Below are 27,719 nucleotides of genomic sequence, written 5' to 3' on the forward strand. Positions count from 1 at the left end.
CTCATTTCAGACCCTGGGAGTGACCTTCACGGTGAACCCCAAAAGTGCGGAAAATCCGCATGATGTCCAGATTTTGCCAGACATCCGCACCTAAAATAGCAGAATCCGCACCTTGACAACATACAGGGGTGAGTTGAGGGTGCGGATTCATGGAAAAACTGGTCAGATTTTGCCAACACTCCGCATATAACGCGCGATTTTTCACGTTCAGAAAATCCGCACTTTTGGGGTCCATCGTGCTTGCATAAGCAAGGTTATGCTATTGCACAAGCAAATCTGGCCTCATTATCATCTCCCAAATTTCCAACGCTTGAACTTTTACCAAGTCAAGTATGTGGCTTAAGACACCATGGATATACTTTACCCTGCTTCATTATACAAGCCAGGTAATAAGAAAATGATAAACTGTGATTCAAAAGCCGCAACATGACCCAGCTAATCTAGATCTCATCAAACACCAAGTGCGTGTATTTTGCCGAGCGTGGTTCTATAAGGACTTTGAACTCCTCTGGGCGGCTTGAAGTATGCATTCATTAGTGTTCCCGCAAATGATAAGGATATACAACTTACAAAACAAAATCACTTATGCTAATCAATGGGTGACTACCCGTAAGCGTGAGAGCAATTTAGAAGTTCTAGATTGCTCAATCATTGGTCTGTCGGATACGGACCAATTCCGTGCCAACGGGCAAGCGGACCCCAGGCGCAGACCTCCCCCGTAAAGCCAAAAGGCACGCATCCACGCAACCAATTCTAGAATTTAAAACACACTACCGCAATCAACTTAGTCAATTTGTAATATAGCTGAACATAATTGACCATGCATATAGTTGTCAAGATCAATATACAGTTGGGTTTTAGTAATTATAAACCGTGCAGGGAGCTCAGATACCACCCCTGAAAGCTATGAACATCATTGAGGATCATCCCAACCTCGTGTATTCCATTATACTAGATGACAAAGACACTCAACCGGCTTGTCTCAGAAAAGCCATACACGTCAGCGCGGCCTTAGCAGCTCTATACTACCTTGGTACCACAATTTGTAATAGGATCAGAAAGCCTAGCCGTTGTTATCTTACATGCCCAAACCTGCAACCAGAGCCTTGTCTGGCGTGGTGATTGCACGGGACTATTGGTGGAAGGGATTGGGCAACTTATATTTACTTTGTTCCAGCTCGATCAGGCACGCTTTGGCGTTGGCGGCCTTTGGAAGAGGTCCAGCAAGCTCCAGGCAGCCCCCCAGAGCATGTATGCGCGCATTGAGTCTCATTTATCACACTCACAGATTTGCACGTAGGTATAAGATGTGGACCCTGAGCCATTTAGAATGCATTATGAAGTCTAGAAGGGGGGGTACCTGTTGTACACCACTGTAAGGTGGGTACACGCTAGTGGGAGCGGGCGCTTAAGGCCGTACTACTACAGGCAACTTAGGTAATCTACTATCCTAGGCTATACTACTACCGCTTAAGGCGGTCTACTACTAACTACTGAGGACAATGGGGCCTTAGGCCTGGGAGGTGTGGTAGGTAAATGTAAGGGGTGAGCGTGTGAACTACTTAGGGGGCCTGCTACTTAGCTGGCTGGCTACCTTCTCTAATGAGTAAGAGATGAGGTAAAATCAACTTGGTGTTTCCAAGCAATTTCCCTGCTGTATATATAGGCAAAACGCACTATCTACATGGTCTGTGCGCGTGAGAGAAAGAAGTACAGAAGACAAATGAGAAGCGTGCTGCAGGCTGCGCAGAAGCGTGGATTTCTCCTGAGCGCCCTTGGCACAGCATCTCGGCGCGGCATTTTGGCATGAATAAGCGCCGGGATCATGTGATCAAAAAACATGAGATATCAAGTCCGTAAAAAATACTAAAAATAATAGAAAATTTAGGCGATTCTAATGGTATATGTTAGGAGTTTGTAACATTGTCCCCCCCTTAAAGGCTCTTGGCGGAGTCACAAGCCTTTTTCAGTTGTGACTTGTTGAAGCGTTGAATTTCCTCCTGGCTGTGTTCCAGGAGTTCCTCTGGCTCCCATGAATTATCTTCTGGACCATAGCCCTTCCATTTTATCAAGTAGAACCATTTTCCTTGTTGCCTTTTGGAGTTGATGATCTGTTCCACCTTGTATTCTTCTTCCCCTTCAACTGTTTCTGGAGGGGGACGCTCTGGGAAGGGTTGACTGGGAGATTCATGGACTTTGGATAACAGCCCTACATAGAACACATTGTGGATCTTCAAAGTTTCCAGAAGTTTTAGGCGGTACGCATGACTGGATATTCTTTCTAAGACTTTGAAAGGGCCTAGTCTCTTAGGGTCCAATTTGTTGGAGTTGGTTCAAAGCTCCATGTTTCTCCCATCCAGCCAGACTTTTTTGCCAATTGCGTATTCCGGAGTTATTCCTTTGTTTCCTGTCATTCTTTCCTTTGTTAGTCTCAGGGCGGATTCTGCTTCCTTCCATTCTTGAGCCAGGGTGTTGGCTACGTGGTTGGCTTCTGGGACATTTGCTGGTACATTGGATGGACTCATGACAGGGTTTCTTCCATAGACAAGTTTGAAGGGGGTCTTTCCTGTGGCCAAGTGTCTAGCGTTGTTGTACGCATATTCTGCCAATGGTAGCCAGGTAGCCCAGTCTGAATGATCTGCCGCAACGTAGGACCTAAGATAGAACTTGATGAATTGGTTCACCCTTTCTGTTTGTCCGTCTGACTCCGGATGGTAGGCTGAAGAGAAGGCCGGTTTGATTCCAAGGCGTTGGTATAATGCTCTTAGGAATTTCCCTGTGAACGTTGTCCCACGGTCTGAGACTGTTTTGACCGGTAGTCCGTGTAACTTCCAGACGTGGGTGATGAACAGGTCGGCTAGGCCCTTAGCTGTGACCTTCTTTGTGGTTGGGATGAAATGACCAAACTTGGAGAAGGAATCAATTACCACTAGAATTGCATCGTGCCCATTAGACTTGGGGAATCCCGTGATGAAGTTGTAGGATATTGTGTGGAACGGGAACGGGGGAACTTCTAATGGCTTTAGGGCAATGACAGGGGCGTGGGCTTGGCAATTGGCTTGGCAGGTAGGACAGCATTCTACCCATTCCTTGGCGGATGATTTCATTCCTGGCCACCAGTAGTTCCGGCTAAGGAGTTCTAACGTCCTTTGTTGTCCTGGGTGGCCTGCCAATGGGGAGTTGTGGGATTCCTTAAGCAACCGCTCCTTGAGAGGCTCTGAGTCTGGGACTACCAATTTTCCGCGGTACCATAGGAGGTCTTCTTCCCAATCATAATCCCAATAAGCCTTTTGGATGGAAGGAGGTGCATCATCTGCGTCTTCTGTAAGGAACTGGATGATTGGTTCCAGGGAGGGGTCTTCTTTGATTCTAGACCGTATTTCCGTGACAATCTCAACCTCCTCTTCCAAAGTGTTTGCAAAGACTTCCGCGGGTAGCATGACTTCTGGTTCCAAGGGTAGGTCTACATAGTCCAATCTTCTGGAGAGGGCATCTGGCTTTCCTGACTGTTTTCCCGGGCAATAGTGGATTTCAAAGTTAAAGTTGCTCAAGAAAATGCGCCATCTAGCGTGTCTCCTATTGAATGTCCGTGCCTGCATCCAATATTCCAAGTTCCAGTGGTCTGAAAAAACCTGTACAGGCTTGTCTGTGGCCTCCAAGAAGATCCTCCATTCCTCCAATGCCTTGATGATAGCCAGAAGTTCCTTGTTGTGGGTATCATAGTTGGCTTCAGCACCAGAGAAGGACTTTGACATATAAGCAATTGGATGAAGCCAGTGATCCTCTCCTTGTTGGCTCAATATGGCTCCCATGGCTACCCCTGATGCGTCTGTTTCTAGGTAGTAGGGTAGTTCTGGATTGGAATGGATAAGAACCGGGGATTTGGTGACAAGGGCCTTTAATTCCTGGAATGTGTCTTCTTCTGTCTTACCCCATGACCAGGGGGTTTCCTTTTTGGTGAGGTTGTGTAGGGGACGCGCAACCGTGCTGAAATTAGGAATGAAACGTCTGAGGTAATTTACAAACCCTAGAAAGGCCTGGACCTGTTTGACTGTTTTGGGTTGAGGCCATGATGTGACCGCCTTGATCTTCTTTTGGTCCATGGAGAAGCCGGTGGGGGATATGACAATGCCAAGATAATCAACCGTAGTGACATGGAAGTGGCATTTGGAGAGCTTGCAAAACAGCTGATTCCTCATCAATCAGGAGAGGACTTCCCTTACGTGGTTAGGGTGGTCCTCAGGTTTCTCGGAGAAGATTAATATGTCATCCAAATAGATCACCACTGTGACGTCAATGAGATCCCTGAACAGGTTGTTCATGAAATGTTGGAAGGCGGCTGGGGCATTGGTGAGGCCAAAAGGCATTACCAGGTATTTGAATAGCCCATATTTAGTTCTAAATGCCGTTTTCCATTCATCCCCTTCCTTGATCCTGACATTGTTGTAACCCCAGCGTAGATCTAGCTTTGTGAACATTTTTGCGTGCCTAAGCTTGGCCATCAAGTTGTCTTGCCTTGGCAATGGATACACGTTTTTATGTGTTACATCATTTAGCTTGCAATAATCCACAACCAGCTGTAAGGAACCATCTGCCTTCTTTACAAACATGACCGGAGCACCTGCTGAGGAAGTGCTGGGGCGGATCTTGCCCGTTGCTAATTCCTTGTCAATGTGTTGCTTTAGTGCCTTGGATTCCGCGTTGGTCATGCTGTAAATTGGCCCTGGCGTGAGTCTGGCATCGGGAATAAGGTCTATTGCAATGTCATACTCCCTGTGTGGGGGGAGGACCTTGAATTCCTCTTAACCAAATACCTTGGCAAATTCGTGGTATTGCCTAGGGAGATCTGCCAGGGGGTCCAAGTCTGCTTCTTCCTCAGAGGCAATTTTCACCTGATCTGGGAATGTGATCAATCCCTGTTGCCAGTCAATGAGGGGGGCTTCTGCCGTCAGCCATGTCATGCCTAAAATAGCTGGAGTATTTCCAATGGGACAAACAAGGAAAGGAATGGAGTGTGAGTGGCCATTGGCCAAGACCGCAAGTTGAACCTGGTGCCATATGCAACCAGTCTGTGAAATTGTACCATCTAGCATTCTCACAACTTGTGGATTTTTGAGTTGGGTTTTTGGTATTTTATATTTTTCCACAATCAAGGGGGAAATGAAATTCAATGTGGCTCCAGAGTCAATGAGGGTTTTGAGGGGTTCTGCCGGGAATTTTTGGACATATAGATCAATGAATAATAGAGGTTTTTTATTTGAGTCTAGAGCCAGAGATACAAATTCAAAACTATCTAGATTGTCCATTTTTTGAGTCAGGGGCTTGGCAGTAGTCCTCAACTTTAATCTTTTCCCAAACCCTCCTCTGCTACCTTGGCCTCCTCCTTGATGGTGGCTTTCCAGCCATTGGGGCATTGTTTGATGCCATGCCCCTTTTGGCCGCATTTAACGCACAGCCCTGATGCGCAGCGGCGGTCCCTTTCCTCCAGTGTGACATAGTTGGGGTCTTCCAATAGGCGGACCCGTTGAGTGGTAGTGGTGGAGGTGGTGGCCACAGTGGCCGGGGACTTGGCAGGGGCCTTCTTTGGCCGGTTTTCCTCATTTTTGCGGCGGATGTTATTGATTTTAATTGCTGCTGCAAAGATGGCTTCAAGATTGTCAGGGATGCTATCCTTGGTAGACAGCAATTCCTTGACTTTCCAGTGGAGGCCTTGCGTGAACTGTGCAATATAGGCTTCCTTGTTCCAGTCTAATTCCGCCATGAGGTTGCAGAACTCCGTGACATACTTGGAGGTGGTGGAGGTTTGGACCAGGGTAGCTATTTTCCTGGCTGCAGCCCGTTTGGCGTCGGGGTCAGCAAAGGCCTCCTTGAATTTGGCCGTTAGGGCCTGGATGGTGGTAGGAGGATTACCCTTGCCCTTGATGATATTTCCAATGATGGGGAGGGCCCAGTTGGCGGCCTTGTCTGTCATGTGGTATAAGATCCATACCACCATCTGCTCTTCATCGTCAAACTGATTGCAATGGAGAGCTACCCATAGCATCATTTGATCAAGCCACTGAGTGGCCTTTTGTCCCCTGGTGTCACCCTTATAGGGATTGGGGAGGTCCATCTTGGGCCGTTTTACGCTGGACCCTGCGTTGAAGGGGGTGAGAGATCCCAAGTGCCTTCTAGGCGTTCCTTGAGGCTCCTTTTTGGGGAGCCTTGGTTCTTTGTCCTCTGAGTCAAAACCTGTTCCCCTTGAGGGGCGGAAGGGGGCTTTGAGCCCAGGCCTAACCATGCCTGGAGTGTGGGCTTCCCCCCCTGAGTGGGTAGGAGGGGTGACAGGCCCAGTCAATGGGCCAGGCTTGGTTTGGGCTCTGCCCTGGTCTTTGTCACCAACAAGGTTGTTGGTTTCCTTGCATATGGCAGTGAGCTGTGAGATTTGCTTGCCTTGTGATTTAATTTGGGCCTGCAAGGACCCAACTTGGTTGGCAAGGGCGTTGATAGCCTCAAGGAGAGCAGTAGTGGACGGTTCCGGTTCCATTCTGGGCAGGTGTTGCGGAGGGGGTGATGGGCCGCGAGAGGGTGGTTGGGAGCAGGTTGCCATGGAACGTTGAGAGGAGCAACTGGGAGGACAGGAGTACGGGTGTGGGACGCCAGAGCGTGTGGATGGAATTGTGGAGACGGCGTGGGGGAAGGTGCCTGTAACAGGACTTATGAGCGGTTTTTCTGTAGTATACTAACGCTAAACCCTTGCGTCTAGTACCTAGCGTTGGACTGTCCCTACAACAAATCAACAGACCTGGCGGTTGTGATATGAGCGGGTTTTCAGCAAGCAGGTATTTCAGCAGTCTAGGGTTGCTGACTACTGAGTTCCGGCAAAACTTGGGGTATGCAGGCAATTAGAGCTTGTCAGCCTTATAGCAATTTGGTACTACGTGGGGGTGGGGAGCTTTTGATTATTATGCTCTGCAAAGTGGCCCCAATCACGGTTGTTTCCCTTGTGCTAGTACTGGGAGTCCTCTTGTTGTCAATCAAAGCCTACAGCAAGTTGATTTTACAATGTTGTACACCACTGTAAGGTGGGTACACGCTAGTGGGAGCGGGCGCTTAAGGCCGTACTACTACAGGCAACTTAGGTAATCTACTATCCTAGGCTATACTACTACCGCTTAAGGCGGTCTACTACTAACTACTGAGGACAATGGGGCCTTAGGCCTGGGAGGTGTGGTAGGTAAATGTAAGGGGTGAGCGTGTGAACTACTTAGGGGGCCTGCTACTTAGCTGGCTGGCTACCTTCTCTAATGAGTAAGAGATGAGGTAAAATCAACTTGGTGTTTCCAAGCAATTTCCCTGCTGTATATATAGGCAAAACGCACTATCTACATGGTCTGTGCGCGTGAGAGAAAGAAGTACAGAAGACAAATGAGAAGCATGCTGCGGGCTGCGCAGAAGCGTGGATTTCTCCTAAGCGCCCTTGGCACGGCATCTCGGCGCGGCATTTCGGCATGAATAAGCGCCGGGATCACGTGATCAAAAAACATGAGATATCAAGTCCGTAAAAAATACTAAAAATAATAGAAAATTTAGGCGATTCTAATGGTATATGTTAGGAGTTTGTAACAGTACCCCCCCTCTCTAGATTTCAATGACAATCCTCATGATTTAGAATTTAGACTTGTAGGCCAAAGTCACTTCCGGCGGATGCAACGTAATTGGATTTGTTACCAGGGTCTCTATTTACATCCAAAGAATCTAGACTGCTCTGACTTCTAAATTTTGTTCTAGATTGCCGATTTTGCCTTACGGGTAGTCACCCAATCCAGGTGCAGTCAACCTTCTACTATCAGGTGCCTTGATGTTGAATGCAGCTAATACAGATGCAATAATGCTAAAAAGGGATGACTCGGCAAAGTGAACTCCAGGGCATTCTCTGGACATTTAAGGAGAGCCACTTCAGCGTCGACCTTTGTCTGAACACCTCTCTGGCGCACCTTCGACCAAATCCAAATATGGGGCATGGGGGAATAGAAGAATCTAGGAAACGATCAGGGTCAGACTCCTCTGCATCTTTATAAAACCTCTTGTCGCGACTCATTGCCCTACATGTTCACAATGATTAGACACACGACTATATGTTGAAATAGGTTTCCGTATTACCAAATGTTCCCGACCCTGTGTTGGCACATGAGATAAAACATGAAACTTCTTGTACAAGTCACTCACACCGTTGCCCCCTTGGGGATCAGAAACCCTTGATAAAAGTCATCTTTGCTTACAGCATGCGGGATACCTGATTAAATAAAGATTTCAATCAATAAGACCTCACAGATATAGGCACAGAAATCATAATAGCACCCTTACCTAGAGGCAGTATTGGGCGCCATCGTAAAGTCTCTTGAATCAGACGATTGGTGTAGGGAAGCCGCTGCATATCTTCCATGCCAGGGAGCCGCGTGTCACCAAGAATTTCATCAATCTCAGCTTGAGCCTTTCGTTGCGACTCTGGAAAATGCATGATTGCAAGAAAGAATACCAGGATTACGTTGTACGTCTGCCAAACATATTTAATGTAAGCTATAAGTACCCGTGAATGAGCAAAATACCGTCTCTGCTCCACCTGCGATTAAGAGTAGAGTAACCCCCCCCCCGGAAAACCATTAGACCTTACTGATTCCATACGCTAATTTTTCTTACCCAAGTAAAGACTTATCCCGATATAACTTAGGTAGTTGTCCGTCTCTTCGGAGGAAAGCCCCAGAGCCTTGGCCTCATACACCGACGACTCGATAATAGAGCGCTCATAATCCCCCGACGCCTGTGCAATTGTGTTATCCTACTAGTCATTCGACACCAAACTACTCACAATTCCCTCTTTTGTTTTGCTGAGCAAGTCGTTCAGCGTCTTGTTCTTTTGCTCTCTCCAATCTCATGCAACTCGTTTCCAACCTGCTCCAGGGAACCATGATGGAATGTAACGAAGAATGGGAAAGGTGTTCACCAAGAAATCTACAAACAATAAATGATTAACCATTTTCGCTACGCTCACATAGTCTCTTACTTTCGGGCACCGCTGCCTTACATATATTACGCACGTACTGTATGGCCTCTTTGATAAGAGGGTCATCTTCTCCGCTGATGCGGTATCCATAGATTGAGTGCAGTAATGTACCGGAAAGCGCCCTATAGTTACTTTGTTATTTTTAGATAATAACAGGCTATGAACGGACCTTACCTGAACACCTCTTTGTATAAAACCTCCGAGGAGGTACGACCACAGAGCATCAATTTCTGTAGCAACAGTCGAGCGTCTTGCACTTGAGACTCATGAAAGGACTCGCAAGCCTTCTTGTTTAGCCATGGATGCATCAATCGTCGGCACTTTCTTAAGCGATCGTTATACCCTAAAAAATCAATAAAGTTGCCAGAATCCATCCTGTGGACTTGGTTTAGCCACTTCAAAACAGTTGATTCTTCACGACGAATCACTTACAATAATGGATCACCTAGCATCGGTGCACAGTAGCGGTCGGAATATATGGCAGATCGGTTCTTGAGAAGGTTGGTCGCGTCCTCTATCGAATTGAGAACTATCGTTGTCTGTCCGAATGACTTGAGGGTGAATATACTTGCTATAAATATGTTCACGTTAGCACCAATTATACATGTAAGTGATGTGTAGTTTTAACAGACTCTTCAATCGATTTCCTATCTCAATGAACCCCAAGTGGTCATTGCTTGTAGGCGCCGAAAAGAGGTGACCAATTAGAGGGTAAGACTGAACACTCGGAGGTAAAGGGCAAGTGCTTGCGCGCCGCTTCAACATATGAAGCAGCAGCGCGAGCCCGAGGCCAATAGCAAGGATGTTTACAGGGTTGGTAAAGTCAAACATGGGTAGTGTTCTCAAACCTAGGTGGCACTGACTCTCAACTAAACGGCACAAAGCTTTTGTACTCTTGCCAGCGATTGCTACGCTTTATCTAAGCCCTTGCTAATAGCATATTGTGATATGTGTCCACTGGGGTGTGGACGTGCGGTGGTTAATGAAGCATCCATAAACTCGGGCCGACATCTCAATACTCCATGCCCAAGTGTGGTAGATTGTCCTCACAAGTATTTTTTGCCACCGAGTTTAATATGACTGGATAAAGAAGTAACGAATCATATTAAACAGCGAGTAAAGAATAAGAGCCTCGTGATACAACTTGCTCGGCTACGCTGGTACCCTTAATGAATAGATGCGCAAGATCGACAATGGGATGTTGATCTCAGATCGGGTATCTCCGTAAGACGAAGATCACCGTCAGGGACCCGTGACAAGTCTCTGTTGAGGATGGCACGACCCCCTGTCTGATGGCACAAAATTTCAGAAAGTACTTTGACACAACAACGCTATTCGGATCTGAGAGAAAAGGTTTGGCTTACTAGTCGAAGATGGGTCATATTGAGAGATGTCCTCCGAGCTGTGACTGGTTCAATGCCAAAATTTCTCAGAGTAGGAATTAGTTCCGGGCTTTGAAGACTAAACTATACTTTGTGTACTAACGCAAGATAGAAGATGCGCAACCAATCTTTACCAAAGCAGATGACAGCAACTGCCCATGAGCGCCGCACATGTATTCAACACGGTGTTTTAATATTAGATGCACAGCACACACACTACCCGTATCTGGGATCTATTGTATAGATCGCTCCAGGACAAGTTGTCAATTCATTTTCAAAGTTCCGGAAGAGCATTAAGAAGAGTTCGCGTGCATTAAGACAAGTTAAGTATATCACATTATTAAACTTTGTGTTTACTATACACAATGGGCCACAGGGATATAGCTCCTCCCGGGACAAGTGGCCGCACATTGTATGCTGAATCATTTAAACAAGCGGATATTCGGGCTAGGGGGGTTCGCCATGATAAACTCCCGGTCTCCGGAAGATCTTGAATAGAAACACGCCTTTTCTCCCTATGTGAGATAGGGGTTCTATTACCTCCCCTTAATCTCTACTTCCACAAAGCTCTGTGTGCAGTTTTGTTGTAAAGGTAGTATCGGAGTCTCGGCCTTGTCTCCACGTGTCGGCGCATTTATCCTCATATGATCACGTGATCGCACGGACTCGGGCCATCCTTAGCTCCCCTTTAAGCAGATTCCGGCGTATGTACTATCACACACGAGTAAAGCTTAAGTAGCACCCTTTTAATTATTGATATCTCAATAGGAGTTTTATTCCCATTATATGATGGTCCCGCCCGAAAATTCGATTTCACAGATCAAACGACTCGAGTCTGATTAATGACTTTCGATGGGTTGCCTCGTCGGATTACATCCGCGAGGAAGGCGAGGGCAGTCCATGTTTATCCACAAGGATGTGTCCACCAAGAAAATCTCTCAGACCGAGAGGCCACCCTCCTCACTAAGTCCCACACCGTTAGCGCCCCAGCGTCGAGAGAGTGTGTGTGCTGGGATGTCACACGTGACCGTTGAGCTTGGGTAACCTTGACATGTCCAATTTCTCATAGGTTTGTTTAAAGCGAAACACAATCTGTCACAAATCGTACGATTTCCACTTTGGCTACTGAAACCGGTTCCGGAAGGTAAAGAGGTCCAGATATTGGTTCTAGGCTTGGATGGCATGCGCATTCGAGTTCAAAACTCAGATGTGCTACAGTTGACGTCACTGAAGTAGTTCTGGCATACTTGACAATCATCATATGTCTTCTCACCTGGGTGTATGCGTCGTCAGGAGAGTAATCATGTAGGTTTGTCTGTTTCGGCGAGCAGAGAGTCCTGGTGTGAACGAGTGAGGGCAGAATAGGATTATTATAGCTCGCCCTTAAGTCCCGTAGCAACACAATCGAAAGAATTTGTAGGATTAGCCGGCTGTGTCGAATGACGATTTGACGACAATCGACTCATCCTGCAAACTAATTGACAAGACATCCGGAAACCTTAATTTGACCGCGGAGGTGATATCACCGAGGTTGTTCTTTTTCGCCCCAGCAACTTATGCCCAATAAGGTTACCTCCCGGTATTTATCCCAGTGCCACAGTTATCGAGCACATACAACACGCCACATACGAGCACAACCCTTGCCGAACTGAATAACCAATATATGAAATACCGACCCCACGTCATAGCCGACGTACAACCTCCAACGCATCACACCTCATCCCGCGCGCATTTTGTGTGCCTCGAACATTAGAGCTAGATGCTCCTGTACATCACTCCTTCCCCCCATACCCCATCTTCGTGAATTTGAATCACCTCGGAGATACGGAAGCGACGTCATAGGCTAAGCGAAATGAGTCCGAGAAAGGAAGGTCTATCGTGAGTGCCATCAGCAGCGGTCGAATCCCAACGCAGGACAACCCGCGCCCCCTAGAAACTGATTAGAGTGGCTCGACGGCACCCGCCTGCACGGGGCAATGTAGGCAATTCAACCAGTGCAATTGGCGCTGCGGCAACCGGCTGAAACAAGTCAGGAGATAGAAAAGCAACCCAGATGTGACCGCCATCAAATAGCACGTGACTATTTTCTCACCGCGTGGAGACCGAGAACCCGATATGGTCCGTGACATGCTGCCACATCATTTTCTTGCGTCTCGCCATCACCAGCACGCAGTCGGGCGAAGACGACCACCAGTATAGACGACAAACCCACCGTTGATATTTCTTTTCTGTTTCTGTTTCTGATCTGCTCTTAGTTGAAGTTCGTCTGTGCCAGACGTTAATTCTTGCTGTTGGAATCGAGTGGGGATAATTTATTCGAGGGAAATGGCATTGATGCTTCGTTCGCTTGCGTCGTCGTTTGGGTCTGAGCGGTCTCAGACTTGCATCGATGGACTTGCTCTCTCGCGGACGCCCTCTCGTATGTGCCTTGATATCTGATGGATTATCTTTCTTTTTTGCTGATTCGGTCAATTTTTTTTCACCGACAGGCACCGAAGGCGGCAAAGTCAAACGGTCATCCGATGGTGTGCGTTCATCGCCGTATCCACCTCTGAAGCGCTCGTCGCCCGCAATTGGATCGGGGATGAGCATGAGTATGGGATTGAGCATGGGAGGGAAACGGCCATCGATTGGTCAGCCACTGAAGAGAACGGCATCGCTCCACGGCGGAGACTCGCTTGCATCGCTCGAGCAAGCAGCGAAAGAGGCCAAGGAGCAACAGCCCTACCCTAAACACAAGCACAAGTCCCGTCGAGTGAACGGACCGCTCAGACCGGCGCTTTCCCTGGCCAATACGCTTGTGCTCGATCCGCTTGTGTGCCCCCCTCCGATCCCCATACCTCGGCACCACATCCCAGTCCATGTCCCCACTCCACAACCCAAACCCACAAACATTGTATTCTCCCAAGTTCGCCGTCGCTCAAGTTTAGCGCCCGAGGCGAGTGCGCCCACAGCGCTTATCGCACGCACATCCCAAGTCGCACTGCCCTCGCCTCCCTCGGTCCTCGGAACAAAGAAAAAACGCGAGTCGCTAGCCCAACGTACTATTCGCAGACAGTTTGAACGTACTCCACGCGGTGCACAGGTCAAAACGCACGGCGCACACGCGGCTATGCGTATGATGAACGAGGCTGAGGAAGAGGCTGCTGTGGCTGCTGTTCTTGTCATTGACGAAGCAAGTGATTCCGAGGACGTGTCCATGGCCGATTCTTGGGTCGACGTCGGTCCACCGAGCGAGGAGATGGAGTGGAGTATTATCCAAGGCGACGACTAATCCCGATACGCCGACTATGCCTATGCCCCCTCCCTCTTCTCCTCTATGCTCACCTCGGACGCCTTTCATTTCAACTATTCGGTCCCTCCCCCCTTTTTTGCTCTTTTCGGTCTAAGCAATAACTATCAAATACCCACAATCAAGGAATCGTCGCAATTTTTTTCAACCCTTCTTCTACCTCATACACATCGTTATCGGTTACCGGTCTAGGCCTGTTGTTTGTGAAACTATTGTTCTCTTATTTCTTTTCTTCTTCTTGGTATCTGGTCCTCCCCTCCCCCCTTGTCCCTTTTTTCCGTTTATCCCCTACCCGCTTTCCTCCCTCCCCTCCCTCCGCTACCACGCGCCAAAGAGGTGTATTTGTATCCATATGTTGTATGTCCTAGGCGACTATAGGCCAGACTAACCCAAGAAACAAAGAACAAACCAACGTAAGCTTAGGCTTTCTACACTGCCCCCATGTTATGTGTGATGTGTGACAGCTTGTGGTTTTTATTGTTCCTTTTTTCGGTACGTTTCAGTTGACGAGGTTCTGGTACGACGAGTGGTGTGGATTGGATCTACACTTGACTGCGCGTCGTATACTCGAGTCCTATACGGAACCCGTCTCGTGGCGGACGTGAGTGTGTATGCGTGTCGCCATCCGGTGGCTCGTGGCTACGATCAGGTGTCACGTGATGTCCGTCCTGGCCGATTGAGTAGCAAGCGAGGAACCGAGTCGAGACTGGGGATGATGCGCAGGAAGAGCCGGGTTGCTGGGATCGTGGATGCATGTTGAGCCTGGTATTATGTATTTCGAGAAAGGGTGGTTGCTCCCCCTATCTCGGTCTTGATGGCCGAGTCATGGCAGTTTGGGAATGACTCGCGATTGTTATCATTGGTCCATGTGTGTTATGACCTCTTTTTCGATAGTTTACCTTGTTTCGCACCTTGGATAGTATTATTTTGGAAATCTATAGCTATGCCTGGTTACTCATGACAATACCTTGAGAATTCTAGTGGGATTCACCTTGTTGCATCTTTCTCGACGATTCATAAGAATTGAGTTTTGGGTCGACTGACAGAAGGGAGTATGCCTTCCCGTAACGACTAATGTCTTTGCCAAGTTAAACTGGATTATTCCAAGGGTTCCAGTGGTTATAACGGTGGAGACAATCGCCGATGGATAAATGTGATATGTTTTATACCTTTAGATAAGATAGCCCGGCCTTGGTTCTTGCGAGATGAAGTCCGGTATCCCTTGCACATTGCATTCGAAACGCGCTTGCATTATCATTTAAAGTCCTACCGGAAGTCCGTATGTATCGAGTTCTACGTCTCCCTCAAACAAATCGGTCAGAGTCGTATTATGAATGATCTCTGTAATTGTCCGGGTTAAGAGTCTTGAGATATTCACACAGATAGTTACCAGCGTTTCCCGTCGAAAAGTATGTCTCTTGCGGAAATCTGGTATGTTTCTATCGTACGGTGGTATATGCGTATTGAATTTACCGATTGGCAACTTGTCACGTGGTTGCTTCTTCTAAGCACGTGCGAGTCTCTCAGCCACACCTTAGAATTGCCTTTGAAGTCGCCTCGCATGGTCGACGCAGCAACTATTCCCAATACGCTACCCCCGCCCAACGAAGGTTTCACTCACGGGGGCGATCTCGTCCTGCGCAGTACGGACAACGTAGACTTTAGCGTCCATGCACTTTTCCTATCCGTTGCCTCTCCCGTATTTTCTGATTTGCTCAAATCTGGGAGTCGTGAAGAAGTCGTGCTGTTCTCGGAGAGAGCAGAGCTACTGGCTCTCATGCTCAAGTTTATCTACCCACGACCTACACCGAATATTACATCCCTAGATCTCTTGGACGATGCTTACGCGTAGCCAGCAAGTATAACTTGGACAGCATGAAGGCCCGCCTCTGCGAACAATTAATGTTGCGCAATTCACCTGTAGCTATTCATACTGATCCCCTTAGAGCCCTCGGCATCGCTCTTAAATACGGCTTTACCACCAGCGTTGAACTTGCGTCTAGCATTGCCTCGCAACAATACGACTTTGGTACATCCGAAAATCTCAAAAAGCTACTCGAGGTGATCCAAGACCCAGCCGTAGCAGCTTTGGTCAAAGCTATCGGGATACCGTTCGTGAAGAGTAGAACTTTGAGGGAAGTGCTGTTCCAATTTAGGCAACAGCCTATGCGCATAACCAACGATATCGAATCGATGGTGTGTTCGATTTGCCGAGCTGCCTCTGCCGATTCATTTACCCGATGTCCCATCGAATGGCAAGCTCGCTGGGCGTCTTGGATGTTTGATAATATCAAGAATCGCTCGATATCGGTCTGGAAAGATTTCTTTGCCTTGTCGAACGTTCATAATGCGTTTTATCAACCCCATCTACCTCCGACGATCACTTATAGTAGGAGCGGATCCCAAGTTGGTGTATGTAGCTGTATGAGCTTACTACTGGGACCCTCGCAAAAAGCTTTTCAACCATGGGCAGATGGCGTATACAAATACTTGGAATCACAGCTTGGTTTTATAAGAGAACTTGAAGCCAAAATTGACGAAATTGATCCATAGTAGAGGCAGGGGTAGTCAGCTTAGAATCAAATAATGAGGTTGGTAGACCCACGTAGCGTAGATCACAAGTGTTGATGGGGAAACGGTATCCCTTGTAGATAGTGGCGCTGGAATATGGAGGAGAAAGCTCCGGTTTAGTTGTCCGGGCGTAGGATTTATTTTAGAACCTCTCTGAATCACACATTAATTTATCTTTACAACTACACTTTACGCGCATAATCTCTTCAAATCGGGTAGCTTGAAGCCTTTGTTAGTAATTGCAATCAACCTAGTCCACGGATTAGACTAGCCGGTCTGGAACAATAGTCACAGGGCCCTGGCAAGTCACTCCCTAAAATTATAAGGATATCAAATTGGATATCGATTTCCCTCTGTTCAAGTGGCTACCCTACCTTTTCATTCCATTCCAAGTAGGCCTCGAGTTCAACGCCCCCAAATCGAATGCATAAACTGAATTGAACTTCCCAATAGACTTTTCCCCCCGGACCAAATTTCATCTCCAATGCACCAGATAGCCTCTGCAAGTTGGCAGTCACCTTGCATTCGCTACGAAACCCACGGTTGTAAACGCCTAGAAGCAATGCTGTGTCATTATATAATATAGTATCTGATGAATCGAAGCTTAAATGCGAACCGCTAGGAGTTTTTGACCAGTACGGCGGGCTGTCGCCGTCATATGCCTCAATTGTATCTTCGAAGTTGCCTAAGTATGGAGCTGAAGTTGAGTAATGTCGAGTGAAGGTACTCCGGTTCACTGAAGTGATTTGTAGAGGCACGTCCTAAACACACCGCACTCCATATTAATACCATGCGAATTCTGTCCATACTTCAATGCTAGGCACCTTGCAAACTATTGTATCCCACATTCCATTTACACGCTCGCGCCCATCCAAGCCCACCAGGAATGGGCGTCCCAGATGGTTAGGATTGCCCAGGTCACGTGTTGTTGCACATGTGCTGCCGTATGTAAAGCGAGGTCTGCGTGATACAACAACTTGACTATAACTCCATATAACAGCGCCATCAGCCACGGCCTTGGAGCTTATGAAAGTTCAATCGATCAAGTCAGAAATATGTCTCCTTTCTTAAGGAAAGAATTTACGTAGGGCAAGAGCTATCCACAAGGGTGACTTCACACCCGTGCTTCGTATATTGCCTCTTGAACTCATCTCGTAGATAAGGGCTATCTCCAAATCCACCCACAAGCAGGATGTTCTACGAGAGGGCTGATTTAGACATGTGATGCCCAAATATTGTCACTTACTGATACATGGACACCCTTGATCATTTCATCCACATTGGCAAGTATTCTCGTGATACATTTATCAAAGAAAGACTTCACCAACGCTCTAATAACAAACATTGGTGAATGAGATGTTATCAATTTGAGCTACGAAGAATCTTACTTTGGTAAAGTCATACGGCCACGGCGAACCCCCACTGAACTAAGGGTAAAATTAGTATTACCAACATTAATATTCCCATCAACGTCGTTGCGGAATAATCGTTTGACATGGGCTTCAAAGTCCCTAACCCCGTTGTTACAGTACATATGCATATCCTTTTCTTTGTTAAATCCCTCGGCTCGTCTGAAGGTCGCCTCCATATGGTCTCGGACCGCTTGGTCAACAAATATGGCTCCTGCCTGCACGCCTATAGAGTAGCAACTTCAAAATCAAGACAAAGATAGAATAATAACCCAAGTATAATGGACTTACACCCTGGAGCACGCTTTTCCTCGACCTTGAACATTGGTGATGTCGCAGTGACAGAGTACAGTGTAGTGTCCACCGTGGATCCACCCGCGTCACAGACCGCAAAATTAGTTCCAATCTATCGGAATTTTCCGTAAAACCACAATCCAAATGCTAGGTCAATACTAAGCTCACTGTTAATCGGAGGTCATTGTATTACCTTCAGGTGATTCAGAAGATTTGAATAGTAGAGACAGTAATGAACAGAAGCTTCGGCTTCAGTTACAAAACGAACGTTCTTTGAAGCATTGTTAGAGTTAACCAGTCCGGCCTGTGTGGCAACCTTTCGAAGAAATGCTTGTTCTCTACTGCCCCATGCATTTGGGTGGGCGATGATAAATTCCATATTGCTGCGATAGCGAGACCATAGTAGTGTTCCCTGTATAATTCGGTCCTTGAAGAACTTCTCGGTGTGTTTGAATAAGTATTTTAAAAAGTCGGTGTAAACTTGCTCTAAAGAGACACCATAGGGGAGGCCATCTGAAGTTGTATTAATGACATGATCAGACTTTACCCCGTTAGTAGTCAATTAGGAGGGACCCACTGATGTTAGAAATAGATCCTACTTTCAGTTCATCCGGGTGTAGGATAAGCTTGAATTCTTTGGCAAGTTCCCATTTTTCGTCTAGTGCTCTGTCTTCGTTTTCGTACAACGTAGTTTCGGCCCCAAAAGCCATCGGCTAATCATCCCGAATTATTTGGGTTGTTTGGAACCAATGAATGAAATATATACCTTTGAGCTACTATCGTAATAAATAGCTGTAGGAATTTTGGACCCCTTTGTTGCCTGTCCAGGCCATTCTGAAACACTATGTAAAGCTTTCTTGACATCCATACCTAATTAAATGAGTCGCTAAATATTATCGAGTTTTATTCTATGAATTTGGTAGATATCTCACCGTGCTCAAGTAGGCCACACGAAACTGCACTTTGAGTTGTTCCTATGTCAATTCCTATCACAACTTTTGTTTCCTCTTTCCATATGAGACCGGAGATATACTCCATTATGATATCTACAATAAAGTATCGGGAGTTCTCTAAACGTTGGTTTGTGCCATATGAGAACAGGAAATCTGACCTACAATCCCAATGACTCCGATGGCTTTAAATCTGAATTGGCAAGTTATACCTATACTGAAATGTCAGCTTGGTCACTCTAGATGGTGGCAAACTGGAGATTCAGTGCATCATCTGACGACTATTTATCAGCGAACATCTACTCCACGGATTGTTCCTTTTAGGCATACTCATTTTTGGGCGTTTATTTCCTAACATATTGCATCTTCTAATAGATAGTGTGAACGTGTCTGTAGCTACTGGAGTGTATTGCCTCATACCCCATATAGACTTAACGACACTGCCTTTTTTCTAGAATATTCGCGGAAGGTGCACTACAGCTAGGGCTGCGGTGAGACGAGACGGGACAAGACAAGATGGCAACAGGTACCCTGTCTCGACATGTCTCATCGAAAAGGGATCGGGACTGTCTCGGCATTTCTCAAATCATGTGATATATTGTAGATTACTAAAAGTGGAACAATCAGCTATTGATTCAACAATACGAGCTTGAACACGTCCTCCGTCCGTTTGAATGTATAGACTTATCAATGCGAATTTGATATACTCTTACTAACACACAAAATAGTTGCACACAAATCTCATCAATCAGAAAGACTTGAGCCCATCCTCTGTCTTTACAGTTCAGAGGCACTACTGTAAACCAAATGGGTAATTACATGTAATAGGCAGGGGGGGTAGGAGTAATGGTACACAGTTACTGTAGTGCGGGAAGTGCTATTCTAATTGGGCCGACAGCCTATGTACATAGCCAACGGCGCCGACTCGACGGTGTGTTCGATTTGCCGAGCTGCCTTTGCCGATTCATCTACCCGATGCCCTATAGAATGGCAAGCTCTCTGGGCGTCTTGGATGCTTGATAATATCAAGAATCGCCCGATATCGGCCTGTAAAGACTTCTTTGTCTTGTCGAACGTTCATAGCGCGTTTTATCAACCCCATCTGCCTCCAACGATCACGTATAACAGGAGCGGATCCCAAGTTAGTGTATGCAGTTGTATGAGCTTACTACTGGGACCCTCGCAAAAAGCTTTTCAACCATGGGCAGATGGCGTATACAAATACTTGGAATCACAGCTTGGTTTTATAAGAGAACTTGAAGCCAAAATTGACGAAATTGATCCATAGTAGAGGCAGGGGTAGTCAGCTTAGAATCAAATAATGAGGTTGGTAGACCCAAGTAGCATAGATCACAAGTGTTGATAGGGAAATGGTATCCCTTGTAGATAGTGGCGCTGGAATATGGAGGAGAAAGCCCCGTTTTAGCCGTTCACGCCTGGTCGAAGGTGTTCGATAGTGGCTGACAGAATGCTCTGACGGTAACTGTAATTCTGAAAGCAATATTATTTAGACAATATAAACAAAACTTGTGTTGCTGCATACGAATTCTGATACCAAATTGTAAGATGTGCACCAAACGCACTTACGGGATCAATGTACTGTGCTGTATATCGCTATTTCATCCATTCCACCTTGGCCAGCCTAGTGTTTGCCCATCCGTACAGCAAGGAATTTCCAGACTGCCGTGAGAACCAAGATCAAGATTTGTTGCACAGCGCAATTCATTAATACTGTGCATTCCACGTGGTCACTTCAACGTAGCACGTGCTATATCATATATATTAATATCGCTGACGCCACTCATACTAAAAGCCACCCACCACCAACAGTGCAGCTCGTCCCACAATTCTCAGAAAGTCCAACTATTCATCAATGCCAGAAGAAATAGCCTGCCCAATCGCTTTCAACGAAGGCTTCACGCGTGGCGGAGATCTGATCATCCGGTCGCTAGATAGCATGGAGTTCAGCGTCCACTCTGTCCTGCTCTCTCTTGCTTCACCCACACTTTTGGGTTTGATCGAAGCGACCAAACGAGACTGAGTCGCCCTGTTCTCGGAAAGAGCTGAAATTCTTGCTCTTATGCTTAAATTCATTTATCCTTTACCTTCCCCCATCATCGCCTCACCAGAACTCTTTGGAGAGGCCATAGTTGTAGCCGACAAGTATTATTTGGCGAGTATGAAAGCGCGTTTGCGTGAACAAATCACTCTAGCTGGTTCACCTGTGTCGGCATATACGAACCCACTTGGGGCACTTTATATTGCTACAATTCACGGCCTTACTGCTGAAGCTGAGCTCGCCGCCAAAATTGTTTCAAATAATTATGATTTCTGCAAGGCCGAGGATTTAAAGAAATTAATACAAGCTGGTCCTGCTACCACCTCGCTTACTAAATTAGTCGGCATACCCGCCGTGAAAACAAGAGTTCTTACTGAAGTGCTGTTTCAATTCGAGCGCTTGCCTATGGATATTAGTTGTATTCTTGACACGCTAGTCTGTGTGGCATGCCGAGAAACCTATGAAGGTTACACCCTACAAGGTGCTCCTGAGTGGGTATTACGATCGGCGCGTTGGATATTTGATAGGATCAAGGACCAGCCAATGAAGGATTGGAGAAGCTTCTTCAGTCATTCAAACATTAGTATGGCGCTCTACCAGCCCCACCTTTCAACGACTTTCCTCACTTATAGATATCATGGGCAGTCTCGTACCTGTACTTGTATCAACGTTGTCTTGGCCAAGGCTCCCGCGTATCAAACCTGGGCGAACGGAGTATACGAACACTTAATAAGAAAGCTGTCTTTTGTAGGAGAGCTCGAAGCCCAAATTTGTGGCGTGGGCGTCGGGGTTCAGAATAGTTAAAAACAAGCTATGAGGAAATCTCGAAGTTAATTTAGTGGAACATGTGTATGGCAGTTACTGATTGAGTTGAGTTTGGAATCACAATATTGAACCAACAAAAGCGTGTAGTATGTTGAAAATATATTTGATGATGTATGGAATGTACCACTCCGGCAACTCTTTTGTTGAAACTTTTCTTTGCAGAAGCTTAGCTAGCTACTGGTCAAGGTTGTGTATGGAACTAAACACACGGGAAAACTCGAGGTCTTATAAACTAAGCGGCGATTGGATGTCTGTCAAACTGTGGTTTGTGTTGCTCATTGTAGATTTTTGTGGAGATAGAATCAGAATATTTCTTTATGGTTCTCTTTGAGTTTTGTCCACCCTGGGTGGCGTGGCCCTGGCGACACTCCGGTCCGGCATACCACCTCTCCTCCCCCATCCCTTTCCATCCTCCGGTCCTCGTTGTGTATGTTCCCCTATTCAAGTTACGTTATCCCATGGTTATTGACTCGGTCCGAAGTCAAGTGCTAAGCTATACTTCGCTTTTTCGGAGCATGGATGGTATCATTCTGAACCCATGATCGATTAATTGTTGTAATCGCTCCACTTGCGCATAAGTCTTAGAAACAGATTCGGGCTTAGAGAATACGGCTATCAGGCCATGTATGTATACACTGCACTAGTGTATGAAAACATATGCACCCCCTATCTATCAATTCAGACATCCCATCGCACACTGTCCTTGCGAGGCAAGCGATGATACATATTTCACTCGCCAATGTGAGTTTGAATTTACGAGGGCTCTAAGTATGCTGAGCTTCATTCAGGGATACTGGCGAGCGTAATATCGATACGAGTCGCCATGGAGTGGCTCGTGGCTACGACAAGGCGCCATGTGATATCCATAATGGCCGATCCCTGGTACTCAAACGCAGAGCCGAGTCGAATTCAAAGATGATGACGAAGGACCGATTGAGTAGTGAAGATTTGGGTAAGCTCGCTACTGGAATTGCCTCAAAATAGTGTGATTTCAGTACAAGTGATGAACTCAAAAAACTACTCGATGTGAGCTCAAACTTGACTACAGCGGTACTACTTAGCCTAAGTAGGCTCGTGACGTGAAACAGTATATGCGAATAAATGTGATGCATGTGAAAGTGAGGAAGTAAATATATACACAGGCACTGGCAACTAGAGAGACAGACGGGAAGGTGGGAGATCCCCGACCGCGGGTGAAAGCTTGCGGGTGGGTGGTCCAAACTGTTCCCAAAGAGTAGCGTGGTGAGTGGAAAAAAACAAATTGTATCTGTAATATACTAATGCGACCAGGATATGATTGAGACCGTGAAGCGGGTGAGGAAGGGATGGAGGAAGATGAGGGAAAGGGGCCAACACCGGGTAACCACGTAACTCGCGGGAAGACGCCGGGTCAGTCCTGATTGTGCATTGTAGCCCGCTACGATGCACAACGCTCTATCTTAAAGTTACCGGGAAATCATTAGTGAAGAGTCGGATCTTGACGGAAGTTTTATTCCAATTCACCCGTGAACCTGTGCGCATAAAATCTGATGATGTATGCCGCTTGTGCTGCAGCCTTTTTAAATTCCTGCGGCCGATACCCCCCAGTGTGGCAAACCCACTGGGCATGTCGTATTTATCCTCATCTGTAAGCGGTGATTTTAATTCCAATTGGCCTTGGCTAACATTCCCGAATTATCCAGCTGCGACCATCCTATTCATATATGCACTCATCATTGGCTCAGTCTCTGGATGGAGATGCGGTGGTGTGCTTGCACCTTTCTTCGTTTCAATCGCCCTCTTTATATTTTTTTTCTTTGGGGGAAAATCGAGTCAACAAAGCCAACGCGGCACTTTAAGTACTGTGCCTCAGATCGTTGCAATGCAGTTTAGACCAATCCATGGCTTGACAGCCACCCAAGTCGTGATTCTATCCGAATTCTTCCATGTTATTTGGCACAGCTTTGATGCATTTCTTCTGGTGTATTCAAGTGTACTTAATCCTTTCGCCATGTTGGCAGGACTACCTGAATTGGTCGACTATTGTTGCCGGTGTCAAGATGTGAACTGTTTCCAAGCCATAGAAACTAACCACCTGCTGACGTAATCCCTTCCACTCCCAGTTTACCCCTAGGTGTCGTGGCTGGGCCTATCACGGATAATGAAGGGCGTATCGCGGCTATAGAATGGCCTAAGTTCTTGATCATGAGTAGGTTGGTTCTTGCGTTCATTGCAACCGTCATGCTTCTGTTCTCGTTTCAACTCAACGACGGCTACTGGCCTCTCATATTCCTTGATTTCATAATCGGTAGTGCAGGAACAGCAGTTGTATTTGTCCTTGCCAAGTGAATTACCTCCTTCTTGGCACATCGAACTATTCTAATTTATGTCCGTTAGTATATCGATCTTCCAAACTAACCCCCAGCCTACGCGGCCAAAGTTAGAGCTGTCTTCAATTTTGCTCTTCAACTTGGCGCTGCAATTGATTCCTCATCGACAACATCTATTTGACGTCTGTTGCCGAAAAGGTCGTCGAGAATGGGACCTTTGGTGGGACCCATTTTCAGGGCCGCTCCGCTTCTCTTTAGTTCTTGCTGGCATGGGTGGCGTTTTACAAGTAGGACAGGCGCCCTGATGATGTAGAGGGCAAGTTGGAGCTCGATCCTCTTATAGCAACCCGCTGTATATATGTGCTTTATAATGCTCAGAAGTACTTAATTTACTTTTGATACTTGGGCCCTTAGTACTGGTACAGTATAATATTTCGTTGGCCATTCAAGGCTTTTTGTTTTTACTTGATATCTCCTCAATCCATTCGCATTAATATGTTGGCCAATCCTTCTCGTTAGCGAAGCTAATTGCAAGACCTCTCCTTTAGTTTCCACAATGGTCGGGACATCTCTTGTGGTTGGCTGGATTGGTAGTAGCTTTGCTATGGGTTGATCCTCCGGCAGTGTCCGGTTGAATGAATCAATAATACACGTTTCTGCGATGCACGAGTAAGATGCGGATTATTCGTAACCCGCTATTGTATTACGACTTCTGTAGTTCCCTTATAATTGTGTATATACGTCCGTAGTCAAGGAAATCCTACCAGTAGTCAACCGAATCGCGTAGTGTGGATAATATCAATCGTGTACCCCCCAAAAAACCCAGAGCAGTAGCGCTATAGATTTCATATCTGCATTGCTGGCATTTCTCATTACCATGCATTTGTCCTGCATCTCTTCGACTTAGTGCCACGTCATAATTAGCCATTGGTCTCTGATATGCTCTATCGATATACATTCGCTCTGAAAAATGCTTTAGATTTCCTAAATAACAAATAATATTGAAGTAGAATACATATGCTGCAACCAGCTCCGCCAGCTGGACTCATAGACAGCAACCACGCTTAAATGATACACATACTTCTTCGCTAGGGCTGAGCGTTAGTACGCTCACCAGAAAGCTTTCTTTGATTGTTACAGTACCTCCGCATAGTGCCAAGACCATCATGGTGGCGGGCCGCCGGGAGTTGTAAAGGCACACCTGTCCAGGGAGTCTTCATTGTGTATAAAACAAGCCCAGCGAGACTCATCCAGACCAACACACATTTCCTTTCTTTCTTTTGTTTCATCTACGCTACGGCTTCCGCTCTCCAGACTTTGCTTTCACACTCACTTTAAACAAACAACATGGTCTCGTTCAAACTTTCCACCATCGCTGCCGTCGCTGCCTTCTTTGCTCAGACAGCCATCGCCGCCCCATCTCCTAGCATGGGACTCAATGGTGCATACGCCAAGCGTGCTGCAAGCTGCACTTTCCCCAGCCCTCCTAAGACCTCCAGCCTCAGCGCTCCTATGACTGTCAAGGGTACCTTTGATGGTAAGTAGAGTGGCGCCCAAGCAGTTGCAGCTCGGCGGTCGTTAATCGACTACTGTTTCTCAGGTGGCAATGTCCGCTACGACCGCGGAAAGGGTGCCTGCTCTGGGCAAAAGGAGGGAGGCGACAAGGACGCCGTCTTCTTGCTTGAGAATGGTGCTACTCTCAAGTGAGCTCCGCTCAGAGTCCCATATATACTCTGTTATTGACCATACCGTGTCTTATAGGAACGTCGTTATCGGTGCTGACCAGGCCGAGGGTGTCCACTGCAAGGGCTCCTGTACTATCGAGAACGTCTGGTTTGAGGATGTATGCGAGGACGCCATCACCATCCGCCAGACTTCCGGAACCACTACCATCAGGGGCGGTGGAGCCAAAGGTGCGAGCGATAAGGTTGTCCAACACAACGGTGGAGGAACCGTCAACATCTCCTCATACTGTGTGCAAGACTTCGGAAAGCTGTATCGCGCATGCGGCAACTGCAAGACGCAGTACAAGCGAACTGTAAACATCAGCGACGTGATCGCAAAGAACGGTAGTCTGCTTGCCGGTGTCAACTCGAACTACGGTGACGTTGCGACTATCAAAAATGTACAAGCAACAAGCGTGAAGTCAATGTGCGACACGTTCCAGGGCAACAACAGTGGAAAGGAGCCGTCGAAGCTGACATCGAACAAGGCCAACAGCAGGTACGTGAAATTTCTCAAAGGGTTAAACTGAAATATGTTCACTAACAATCGATTTACATACAGCTGCAAGTTCTAAGTAATAGTCACCGTGGATACATCTATCATACACTGGCTCGCACTGTATCGGATGCACAGCTGTGCAAGCGGGAACAATCTATTGGCCTGACTGCTTCCTACTTTTGTACTGTTCCTCCTAATTATTCTATCAATAAATATATACCAATATACCACGGCATCTCTACCAGTTGACAGCTCTTGGAGGTTTCAAGTACATTTTCAATAAGATGGTTGATGCCTACTGAACATGTTCATTACGACTCGAATTCAGCGCGGGTAGCCATGAACTAAATTACCGATGTGCAGGCCTCCATCTCATTAGTGTTCCCTTGAACCCTACCTCTCCAGGTCGGGTCAAGGCTATCGACCTTGAGCTTTTTTTTTTCAGCTCTTCTACGGGAGCTCCAGTTGGCTGAGGTAGATCTATCTCATGTGGTGGCGGCTCATTCATGAATTGTATTGCGGCGTCCTTTGCGTCACGCCCCTCATACAAGATGGAATATACGCCATCCTCAATCTAGTTGATATATCCATGTTGAGGCAAAGTCAGAGACTCTCTGAGAAACTCCGGAGAAGAAAACGAGGGCATACCGGAGCATATACTGTAAGTTACTGGGTCATTAGTTTCAAGCCTTCGGAGGTTGTGACCCCCTCAGCGACAGATCCAAATGTCTGTATGATATGATCTAGCTGCTCTCCCTTGCCTATTCGACAATGGCAGGAATTGTCTGATATCTATTTGGAAAGAAATTTTCGCCCATTCAGACCTCTACAGCGCGTTTTATCAACCTCACAGTTCAGTAATATAGGAATGAATCCTTTTATGGCTTATGTAACCGTATGAAGTTACTGGGGCCCCCTCAGTCATCTGTTCAACCATGGGTAGACGGCGTATACGAATACCTGGAGTCCAAACTTGCTTTTATCGTGGAACTTGAAGCTATGATCGATAAGAGTGATCCAGCCGATCCGGAGAAGAAGGATTAGTTCCGTGGACAGCTAGGAATGCATATAGGTTGGTAAGTCTAAGCAGTCGTCCCGTAAGCATCAATTCCTATTATGTGTAGGTTGATTTTGCTTTTAGTGATGCTGAGCTTGTGGAGAGGGGAGTTGTCCGCTTGACCGTTCACACCGATGTGACCAAACTCAACCCAAATATAAGGCTTTTCTCGCTCGTATATTGTAACACCCGGCCGAGAGACGAGCGTGCTACGAGGGGCGGGCGCTTAGTCGTCGGACCTGGCGCTTACGGCGCATATATTTTCCTTCATAATTGGATTTTTTCCCTGTGTTCGTGCCTTGCCT

The 27,719-nt window shown here is 46.7% G+C and overlaps 8 protein-coding genes across 8 annotated transcripts; 5 read left to right on the forward strand and 3 right to left on the reverse strand.

Annotated features, from left to right (window-relative positions):
- Positions 1–1,934: 1,934 nt before the first annotated feature.
- Positions 1,935–6,589, reverse strand: RhiXN_03458 (Retrotransposable element Tf2 protein; the record flags this gene model as incomplete). Its single annotated transcript, XM_043323275.1, has 5 exons — positions 1,935–2,306; positions 2,367–4,187; positions 4,224–4,753; positions 4,808–5,321; positions 5,372–6,589. The coding sequence occupies 5 exons, from the start codon at positions 6,587–6,589 to the stop codon at positions 1,935–1,937; spliced, it is 4,455 nt and encodes a 1,484-aa protein (XP_043178771.1).
- Positions 6,590–7,654: 1,065 nt separating this feature from the next.
- Positions 7,655–9,874, reverse strand: RhiXN_03459 (cytochrome P450 family protein; the record flags this gene model as incomplete). Its single annotated transcript, XM_043323276.1, has 13 exons — positions 7,655–7,718; positions 7,790–7,915; positions 7,977–8,084; positions 8,143–8,157; positions 8,209–8,275; positions 8,347–8,536; positions 8,589–8,602; positions 8,680–8,800; positions 8,849–8,867; positions 9,082–9,165; positions 9,218–9,418; positions 9,476–9,614; positions 9,676–9,874. 13 exons carry the CDS (start codon positions 9,872–9,874, stop codon positions 7,655–7,657), a joined length of 1,347 nt encoding a protein of 448 aa, XP_043178772.1.
- A 2,876-nt stretch (positions 9,875–12,750) lies between these two features.
- Positions 12,751–13,699, forward strand: RhiXN_03460 (uncharacterized protein; the record flags this gene model as incomplete). The annotated part of the gene is made up of 2 exons (XM_043323277.1): positions 12,751–12,844; positions 12,915–13,699. 2 exons carry the CDS (start codon positions 12,751–12,753, stop codon positions 13,697–13,699), a joined length of 879 nt encoding a protein of 292 aa, XP_043178773.1.
- Positions 13,700–15,128: 1,429 nt separating this feature from the next.
- On the forward strand, positions 15,129–15,569 carry RhiXN_03461 (The BTB (BR-C, ttk and bab)/POZ (Pox virus and Zinc finger) domain; the record flags this gene model as incomplete). The annotated part of the gene is made up of 1 exon (XM_043323278.1): positions 15,129–15,569. One exon carries the CDS (start codon positions 15,129–15,131, stop codon positions 15,567–15,569), a length of 441 nt encoding a protein of 146 aa, XP_043178774.1.
- A 23-nt stretch (positions 15,570–15,592) lies between these two features.
- On the forward strand, positions 15,593–16,270 carry RhiXN_03462 (The BTB (BR-C, ttk and bab)/POZ (Pox virus and Zinc finger) domain; the record flags this gene model as incomplete). Its single annotated transcript, XM_043323279.1, has 1 exon — positions 15,593–16,270. The coding sequence occupies one exon, from the start codon at positions 15,593–15,595 to the stop codon at positions 16,268–16,270; it is 678 nt and encodes a 225-aa protein (XP_043178775.1).
- Positions 16,271–17,595: 1,325 nt separating this feature from the next.
- On the reverse strand, positions 17,596–19,029 carry RhiXN_03463 (AIG1 domain-containing protein; the record flags this gene model as incomplete). The annotated part of the gene is made up of 8 exons (XM_043323280.1): positions 17,596–17,619; positions 17,677–17,715; positions 17,742–17,923; positions 17,989–18,103; positions 18,185–18,504; positions 18,569–18,704; positions 18,758–18,861; positions 18,924–19,029. 8 exons carry the CDS (start codon positions 19,027–19,029, stop codon positions 17,596–17,598), a joined length of 1,026 nt encoding a protein of 341 aa, XP_043178776.1.
- Positions 19,030–23,815: 4,786 nt separating this feature from the next.
- RhiXN_03464 (major facilitator superfamily transporter) lies at positions 23,816–24,439 on the forward strand (the record flags this gene model as incomplete). Its single annotated transcript, XM_043323281.1, has 3 exons — positions 23,816–23,856; positions 23,928–24,149; positions 24,202–24,439. 3 exons carry the CDS (start codon positions 23,816–23,818, stop codon positions 24,437–24,439), a joined length of 501 nt encoding a protein of 166 aa, XP_043178777.1.
- Positions 24,440–25,481: 1,042 nt separating this feature from the next.
- Positions 25,482–27,401, forward strand: RhiXN_03465 (pectate lyase; the record flags this gene model as incomplete). The annotated part of the gene is made up of 4 exons (XM_043323282.1): positions 25,482–25,671; positions 25,735–25,837; positions 25,896–26,357; positions 27,224–27,401. The coding sequence occupies 4 exons, from the start codon at positions 25,482–25,484 to the stop codon at positions 27,399–27,401; spliced, it is 933 nt and encodes a 310-aa protein (XP_043178778.1).
- Positions 27,402–27,719: the final 318 nt, after the last annotated feature.

The sequence above is a fragment of the Rhizoctonia solani genome, chromosome 3 (assembly GCF_016906535.1).
Source record: "Rhizoctonia solani chromosome 3, complete sequence".
In the NCBI taxonomy this organism is placed as follows: Eukaryota; Fungi; Basidiomycota; class Agaricomycetes; order Cantharellales; family Ceratobasidiaceae; genus Rhizoctonia; species Rhizoctonia solani.